The 8,445-nt window shown below is 68.8% G+C and overlaps 1 protein-coding gene across 1 annotated transcript; it reads left to right on the top strand.

The window, feature by feature from the left end:
- The first annotated feature begins 1,488 nt into the window (after positions 1–1,488).
- Positions 1,489–7,470, top strand: NEFH (neurofilament heavy chain). The gene is made up of 4 exons (XM_075516347.1): positions 1,489–2,484; positions 3,681–3,880; positions 4,626–4,750; positions 5,124–7,470. Exons 1-4 carry the CDS (start codon positions 1,701–1,703, stop codon positions 6,940–6,942), a joined length of 2,928 nt encoding a protein of 975 aa, XP_075372462.1. The 5' UTR covers positions 1,489–1,700; the 3' UTR covers positions 6,943–7,470.
- Positions 7,471–8,445: the final 975 nt, after the last annotated feature.

Here is an 8,445-nt window from a genome sequence, read left to right as displayed (position 1 = left end):
TCCCCCAGCCCGGGCCGGTGGCAGACGACCGGGATCGTGTCGGCCCCGAGCCCAGCGGCTCCTTCTCCCCGCGGGAGCAGGGCGGGGCTGCTCGGGGCTGCCGGGTCCCCGCGTCCCCGCCGCCGCAACCCCCGGCCCCGCCGCCCCGCCCGCGGCAGGCTCCCCCGTCCCAGCATGCACCGGGGCGCAGCGGCTCCGAGCCCCCAGCCAGCCCCGGCAGGGCCGTGCTGATTGGCGGGGCTCCATCTACCCGGCTATCGATTGGCTGGGCTGCTGTACCTGAGCGTTGATTGGCTAGGATTATGTACCTGCGCGCTGACTGGCTGAGCTCCGCTTACCTGCGGGTTGACTGACCCGCTTGAGCTCCTTGTGTGCCGATTGGCTGGGCTACAGCTGTGCCGATTGGCCGGCTGGGCTACGGCTGCCGGCTGGCCAGATGACCCGCGAGTGCTGATTGGCCGGGCGGCCCGTGCGCGCCGTCGGCTGGGCTCCACCCCCACGGGCGGAGGCCCCGCCCCCCCCCCCGCCCCCCCCCCGCCTGGAGCCCCCCGCGACCCGCTCGGGGCGGGGGTCCCGGGGACCCCCTGGCAGCCCCGGGCCCCTCCAGCCGGCCGGAGCCCACGGCCGCGGCCCCAGCGGTGCCCGGCCCCCGGGCGGTGGCAGAGCGGGGGGGGTTGAGCCCCCCCGGGGCCCTGCTCCGCCGTCCCGCCCGCGGGAGGGGGCTGCCTGTGCCCCCCGGGTCCCCCCGCTCTGCTTCACCCCGCGGCGGGGCCCTGCTCTGCCCGGGCTCGTCCCGCTCCTTGCCCGGGGGGTCCGTGCTCCCCCCGGGGGAGCCCTGCCCTCTCCCTTCCCACGGGGGTCCGCGCTCTGTCCGGGGGGTCCTCTCTCCCTCCCCGGGGTCCCCGCTGTGCCCTGAGGGTCCCCTCTCCCTTCCCATGGGCCTCTCGCTCTGTCCCCGGGGGTCCCCGCTCTGTCCGGGGGGTCCCCGCTGTGCCCCGGGGGTCCCCGCTCTGTCCGGGGGGTCCCCACTCCCTTCCCCGGGGTCCCCGCTGTGCCCTGAGGGCCGCCTCTCCCTTCCCATGGGCCCCTCGCTCTGTCCCCGGGGGTCCCCGCTCTGTCCGGAGGGTCCCCGCTGTGCCCTGGGGGTCCCCACTCCCTTCCCGGTCATCCCTCCTCTTCCCTGAGGGTCCTCGCTCCCTTCCTGGGGGTCCCCGCTCTGTCCTGGGGGTCTCCTCTCCCTTCCCAGATGTCCCCTCTCCCTTCCCGGGGGTCCCCGCTTAGCCCTGGAGGTCCCCGCTCCCTTCTCACGGGCCCCTCGCTCTGTCCGGGGGTCCCCGCTCCCTTCCTGGGGGTCCCTCCTCTGCCCTGAGGGTCCTCGCTCCCTTCCCAGGGGTCCCCGCTCTATCCCGGGGGGTCCCCTCTCCCCTCCCGGGGGTCCCCGCTCTGCCCCGGGGGCTCCCTTTCTCCCCCCGGACGGTCCCCACTCCCTTCCCGGGTGGCCCCCGTTCCCCATCACGGGTCCCCGCTCCCCCCCCCCGGGGCGTGGCCGTGGGGTCCCCCCGCACCCGCGGGGCTGCGGCGGCGGAACGGGGCGGTGCCGGTGCCCATCCCCGTTGCCGGCGGCGGGGCGGAGCGGCCGCCCCGAGCCCTATAAAGCGGGCGGCGGCGGCGGCGGTGCCGCAGCGAGGGCGGGGGTCGCCATGAGCCTGGTGCTGGAGACGCTGCTGGGCCCCCCGGGGGGGTTCCGCAAGGAGCCGGGCCGCGCTGCCCCGCGCTCCGCCGCCTCCAGCGGCTTCTACTCGTGGCCGGGGCCGGCGGGGCGGGCTCGGGCTGGCGGCGGCGGCAGCGCGGCCGCTTCCTCCACCGAGAGCCTGGACTCGCTGAACGGCGAACCGCGGGCGCGGAACGAGAAGGAGCTGCTGCAGGTGCTGAACGACCGCTTCGCCGGGTACATCGAGCGGGTGCGGGCGCTGGAGCAGCAGAACCGGGCGCTGGCGGCGGAGGCGGCGGCGCTGCGGCAGCAGCAGGCCGGGCGCTCGGCCATGGGCGAGCTGTACGCGCGGGAGCTGCGCGACATGCGGGGGACCGTCCTGCGGCTGGGCGCCGAGAAGGGGCAGCTGCGGCTGGAGCGGTCGCGCCTGGCCGAGGACGTGGCCGCGCTGCGGGGGCGGCTGGAGGAGGAGGCCCGGCAGCGAGCCGAGCTGGAGGCGGCGGCCCGCGGGCTGGCCCAGCGCTCGGCGCAGGAGGAGCGGGCGCGGGGGCCGCTGGAGGAGCGAGCCCGGGCCCTGCGGGAGGAGGCGGAGCTGCTGCGGCGGCAGCACCGGGCCGAGGTGGGCGCGCTGCTGCGCGGGGCCGGCCCCGAGGCCCCCGCCGAGCCCCCCGCCGCCCTGCGCCCCGGCGTCACCGCCGCCCTCCGCGACCTGCGCGCCCAGCTGGAGGGCACGGCGGCCCGCAGCACCCTGCAGGCCGAGGAGTGGTTCCGCGGTGAGTCGTCCCCCCCCCCCCGCACCCCGCCGAGGGCCCCCCCCCCCTCCCCGGGGCTGCCGCGCTCCGGGAGGGCGTTAGAGCAACCGCAGGGCGCAGGGACCCCCCGTTTCTACTGCGCCCCGGGAGGGCGTTGGGGTACCCCCGCCCCGGGGGGTGCAGGGCCCCCCAGTATATCCAGCGTCTGGGACGGCGTTGGGGTACCCCACCGCTGCCACCAGCTCCCCGCTGTCTGCGGCAGCGCTGACCCCGCCCCGCAGCGCGTTTCGGGGAGGGCGGCATGGTCACTGCCCCGGCACCCCCCAAGTTTTCGGGGTGCCGGACCCCCTTAATGCTGCAGGCTGCGCTCCCCGTCCCTCCCCGCTGGAGCGAGGCCAGGAGTGTTTGCGGTGCGCTGCAGGGAGGGGACTACAGCGCGGGGGGGGGGGGGGGGAGGGTGCCGCATCCCTGCCGGGGGGGGGGGGGGGAGCAGGGAGTGTCCCTGCCGCGCTGTTGGGTGGGGCACTACGGTACCGGGGGGAGGGGGGGGGATCGGCACCCCGGGGCTCAGCACCCATGGGCGCGCTGGGGGCTGGCGAGCGGCGCGGCGGGGTTCAGCACCCTGGAGAGCGGCGGTTCAGCACCCTGGAGAGCGGCGGGCGCGGCACCCACGGGCGCGCTTGTCCCGCGGGGCGGAGGCTCCCGGGGCCGGCGGGAGCAGCAGGCTCTGTCCCCCTCTGTCCCCCTCCATGTCCCCCCCCCCGTCCCCTGGGGTGGCTGCGGGACGCTGCGGCAAACACCCCCCCCCCCCCCCTTCCCCCCGCCTCGCCCCAGCACAGCGCGTCCGGCCGGAGCAGGGCGTGGCGAGGCGAGGCGGCGTGAGCAGGGCGAGCAGGCGGCTCTCTGGGTCACGGGGGTTGTGGCAGGAGCTGAAGGGCAGAGGGAGGTTTGCAGCGTGGGTTTGCACTGGATAAAGTCCAGGCTGGTGAAAACACCCGCCCAACCCATCCTGCCCGGGCACCTTCACCGCCCTGGCGCAGGGCGAGCGCAGAGGGAGCAAGGGCTGGCGAAGGCAGCGCACGCAGGGAGCCCCTGCCGGGGCCGGCTCTGCGGAGGATGCGCACGCAGGGGATGCGCAGTCTTGAAGGATCTGAGGTTCCCCGAGAAGGGGAGACTGCAGCCTCCCTCCCTGCAGCCTCTCCTTTCCCCTGTTGCAGTGAGGCTGGACAAGCTCTCGGAGGTTGCCAAGGTGAACACGGACGCCATCCGCTTGGCCCAGGAGGAGATCTGCGAGTACCGCCGCCAGCTCCAGTCCAAGACCATCGAGCTCGAAGCCCTCAGAGGGACCCAGGAGTCACTGGAGAGGCAGAGACAGGACTCGGAGGAGCGCCATCAGGCAGATGTCCTGTCCTACCAGGTAAGGTGGCGCCGCGGGCAGCGTCCCAGACGTCCTTTGGTGGGGAGGGACCATCCAGCTGCCGGGGAGGAGCAGCACTGGTGCTTTGGCTTCAGAGTTGGTGACGACCAGCGGCAAATACTCAGGGTTGTGTCTAGAGCCAGCCTTCCCCAGCTCCTGGTGAGCAGGTACCCAGAGCCTGAGGTTGCAGCCGGACTGTTGTGTCCCTCACCCATGACAGAGCTGTCCCACGTCTCTGCCTGGCTTCGCGCTGCCAAAGACACCACTGAACCGTGCCCAGGGTTCAGGCCACATCTCGTGTCCCAGAGCTGGGAGCTGCACCACAGAGGGCTGAAACACTGTCCCCAGGGTGATGCCCCATCCTCATCAGCCTCAGGCTGGGGTTTGGTGGCCACCAGACTCACCACTCAGAGTCCTAGAAACATTCCCACAGCTTGTCCCCGCTGGAGGGAGCCCTGGGAGGGGGCCGGGGGCTCAGCTGGCTGCAGTGCAGCTCTCAGCCGAGGCGCTGCAGGGCTCCTGCTGGTTCCCCCAAGGGAACCGGACACACTGAGACAGCCCCTGGACGTGTCCCCTTCCCTCTGTGTCTGCAGGGGGAGGTGGCTGCAGACCCCTCTGCGAAGGCACGCTGGTGCTGCGTGAGCAGTCCCTCCTTGGAGACCAGGGGACTGTTTAGGGGTGCTCTGTGTCCCTCTGCTCCTGGGGACTGGCCCCCCCTGTCACCAGTTGCTCTGTCTACCCGCAGGAAACCATCCAGCAGCTTGATAGCGAGCTGAGGAACACCAAGTGGGAGATGGCAGCTCAGCTCCGGGAGTACCAGGATCTGCTCAATGTCAAAATGGCCCTGGACATTGAAATTGCTGCCTATCGGTATGGGGGGGGCAAGGGGAAGGTGGGAGGGTCTCAGCCAGTCCCTAGTGCTGGTGTCTCTGGGGACACTCCTTGAGGGCCCTCGCTAACACCTGGGCCCTTCTTGGTGAGAAAGAGACCATCCGTCCTCCAAGACCATGGTGGGCAACGTCCAGCTGGGTGACCCAGCCCTGCTCATGGCTTGCAGAGGAAAGGATGAGGAAACCTGCACAGCCCAGGGCGTAGGAGCAGGAGGGTCAGCCGGCACATCGAAAGCAGGGCAAGGAGGGAGATGGAGCTGCAGGGCATGGCTGGCGGCTCCTGGTCATGGGAGGAGGCGAGAGCTGGGTGAGAAGCAATCACTGACTGCCCTGCTCTGGTCTCTTCCTGGCAGAAAGCTCTTGGAAGGGGAGGAATATCGGATCGAGTCTGGCTTTGGGATGCTCTCCTTCCCTGAGGTGGTCCCCAAGGCTCCCAGCATCATCACCGACATCAAGGTGAAGAGTGAGGACAAGATCAAGGTGGTGGAAAAATCTGAGAAGGAGACAGTGATTGTGGAGGAGCAGACAGAGGAAATCCAGGTGACAGAGGAGGTCACAGAGGAGGAGGAGGCGACAGCTGAGAAAGAGGCTGAAGGGGAGAAAGCTGAAGAGAAGGAGGAAGAAGAAGAGGAGAAAGCTGAAGCAGAAGGTGAAGAGGAGGCCAAGTCTCCGGCAAAAGAGGAGGCCAAGTCCCCAGAGAAACCCAAGTCCCCCTCAAAGGAGGAGGCCAAGACCCCAGCTGTCAAGTCCCCTGAAAAGCTCCCAACCCCCTCAAAGGAGGAGGCCAAGACCCCAGTTGTGAAGTCCCCAGAGAAACCTGCACCCCCCTCAAAGGAGGAGGCCAAGAGCCCGACGGTGAAGTCCCCAGAGAAACCTGCAACCCCGTCAAAAGAGGAGGCCAAGAGCCCGGCTGTCAAATCCCCAGAGAAACCTGCAACCCCCTCAAAAGAGGAGGCCAAGAGCCCAGCTGCCAAATCCCCAGAAAAACCCTCAACTCCCTCAAAAGAGGAGGCCAAGGCCCCGGCTGTGAAGTCTCCAGAAAAACCCCCAACGCCCTCAAAGGAGGAGGCCAAGCCTCCAGCTGTCAAATCCCCTGAAAAGCCCCCAACGCCCTCAAAGGAGGAGGCCAAGACGCCGGCTGTGAAGTCCCCCGAGAAACCTGCACCCCCCTCAAAGGAGGAGGCCAAGACCCCGGCTGTGAAGTCCCCTGAGAAACCTGCACCCCCCTCAAAGGAGGAGGCCAAGACTCCAGCTGTCAAATCCCCTGAAAAGCCCCCAACACCCTCAAAGGAGGAGGCCAAGACCCCGACGGTGAAGTCCCCAGAGAAACCTGCACCCCCCTCAAAAGAGGGGGCCAAGACCCCAACTGTCAAGTCCCCAGAGAAACCCTCAACCCCCTTGAAAGAAGAGGCCAAGACCCCAGCTGTGAAGTCCCCAGAGAAACCTGCAACTCCCTCAAAAGAGGAAGCCAAAACCCCAACTGTCAAATCCCCTGAAAAACCCCCAACCCCCTCAAAGGAGGAGGCCAAGACCCCGGCCGTGAAGTCCCCAGAGAAGCCCCCAACCCCCTCAAAGGAGGAGGCCAAGACCCTGGCCGTGAAGTCCCCTGAGAAAGTCAAATCTCCTGCGAAGGAGGAGGCCAAGTCTCCACAGAAGGAAGCGGCCCCGGCCAAGGAGCCCACCCCCTCCCCTCCAAAGGAGCCAAAAGCCCCTGTGAAGGAAGAGCAGCCCAAGGAGGTGAAGGCTCCCTCCAAGCCCGGAGCTGAGGAGGGCAGGAAGGAGGAAGCTCCCAAGAAGGACGTCCCGGCCAAGGTGGAGGAGAAGCCCAAAGAGAAGGCGGCTGCTGTGCCGGAGCCTCCAGCCCCACAGGTGAAGGAGGTGACCAAGCCGGTCCCCAAACCTGCGGAAGAAGGAAAGGCCGAGAAGGAGGCTCCGCCAAAACCTCAGCAGGAGGCCGGCAAAGCGGCTGCGAAGGAGGCTGAGAAGCCAAAGGCCGAGGAGAAGGTGGAGGAGCCCAAGAAGGAGAAGGTGGAGGAGCCCAAAGCTAAAGCGAAACCCAAAGATGAGCCCAAAGCCAGTAAAGAGCCCCCCAAGGCGGAGGCCCCTAAAGAGGCCCCTTCCAGCAAGGAGGGCAAAGCCCCAGAGCCGGCACCCGCCGCGGGGAAGAAGTGAGCAGAGCCCCGGGCGCCGAAGAGCACCTCTGGGTGCAGGAGCTGCTCCGCTCCCCTCCGACGGCCGGGCCCGGGGTGGGGACCCCCCGCCGGGCCGGGCTTTACCTTAGCAATATGTCCGTGTGAGAGACGCAGCCCCTCGCTGCCCCGCCCCGGCGATTTGGCCGGTAGCTTCCCTAGCAGAATGTGATGTACGCCGAGCGCCACATGTAAACACTTGAATTATAACCGAGGAGAAGAGACCCCGGGGGAACCGACCGCCCTTCTCCAATAAGTGCATTTATTTATGTATGTGCAATCGATGGACGAGTGCAACGCAGAGCTCTAGCTGCTTGGGACAGGGGCTGGTGGGGTCCTCGGGGTCTTTCCCTGGCCTGGGGGTGACGACTGTCCCTCCGAGCGGTGACCCAGGCTGCAGCCAGCTTCGGTGGGAGAGGCTGGGCGCTGCAGGAATGCTCACAGACACACGGTGCACTAGGAACCTCAGCCCACTGTTATTTGCTTTCTGTGCAATAACCAAATAAAGTGCTTACAGAGACGCCCCGGCTCTGCTGCCTCCTGTGGGGGTGTGGGGGGGAAGAGATGGTGAGGGCGGCAGGAAAGCCTGGCCTGGGGGGGCTGGGATCTGTCGCCCAGGGCTGGGGGGTGACACGGGGCTTTCCAGGGCGCCGGCTGCCTTCCCAGGAGGAAAGCCCAGCCCTCGCCGGGGGCGAACCCAGCCCACGGCAGGCACGAAGGACCCCCGTGTCCTGGTGGGCTGCCTGCACAGGGGCTGGAAACAGGGCCAGCCCCCCCTGCTCTGCAAAGGACCGTCGTGGTTTGGGTTTTGTCTTCCGTCCCTGTTGGAAGCGTGGCTCCCTGGGGGGTGGTAGGGCCTGGTTTAACCCGAGCGCTGCAGCACCGCCCTGCACTGCAGCACCGCGCTGACTGCGGGGGCTGCACGGAGAGGGTGGGCCAGCCTTCCTGGGGGAGAAATCACCCACAGGGAAGAAGCGGAGAGGCTGGCAGCCAGGAGGGACGATGACCGTGGGAGTGGGGATGGAGCCCAACTCTGCCACCCCGGCTGTGGGACAGGACCCACAGCCGGGAGCTGCGAGGCGCTGGAGAGGGGGCACATCCCCACTCCCTGCCGGGATTCCCACCGCAAGCCCCTACCCCTCGCACGGTGCCATGAGGTCCCGCCTCTCACAGGACACTGCTCTGCTCCCCCCCCCAAGCCCAGGGAAGCAGCAAAGTCCCCCCCCTTCGTTGCGGAGTTTGTGCCGAGTCAGCTGGCTGGCAGCCAGCGCAGGCAAGGACAGGCTGGGGCTGCAGTGCGGGCTCCGGAAAGGGGCTATTTTTAGCCATCTCAGTTTTTAGCCATCTCAGTTCCGTGGTCCCGAGGCCCTGTGGTGGGGAGGGAGGGCAGGAGGCAGGCAGCGCCCAGGCAAGGGGAGGTACCAGCAGCAAGACGCCTTCCAGACCCAGAGACGTGGGACAGGGCTTGCTGGAGCCCCCACAGATC

The sequence above is a fragment of the Mycteria americana genome, chromosome 13, assembly GCF_035582795.1.
Source record: "Mycteria americana isolate JAX WOST 10 ecotype Jacksonville Zoo and Gardens chromosome 13, USCA_MyAme_1.0, whole genome shotgun sequence".
Lineage (NCBI taxonomy): Eukaryota > Metazoa > Chordata > Aves > Ciconiiformes > Ciconiidae > Mycteria > Mycteria americana.
Note: the sequence above shows the minus strand (reverse complement) of the source record. Positions and strands in the feature narration are given on the sequence as shown.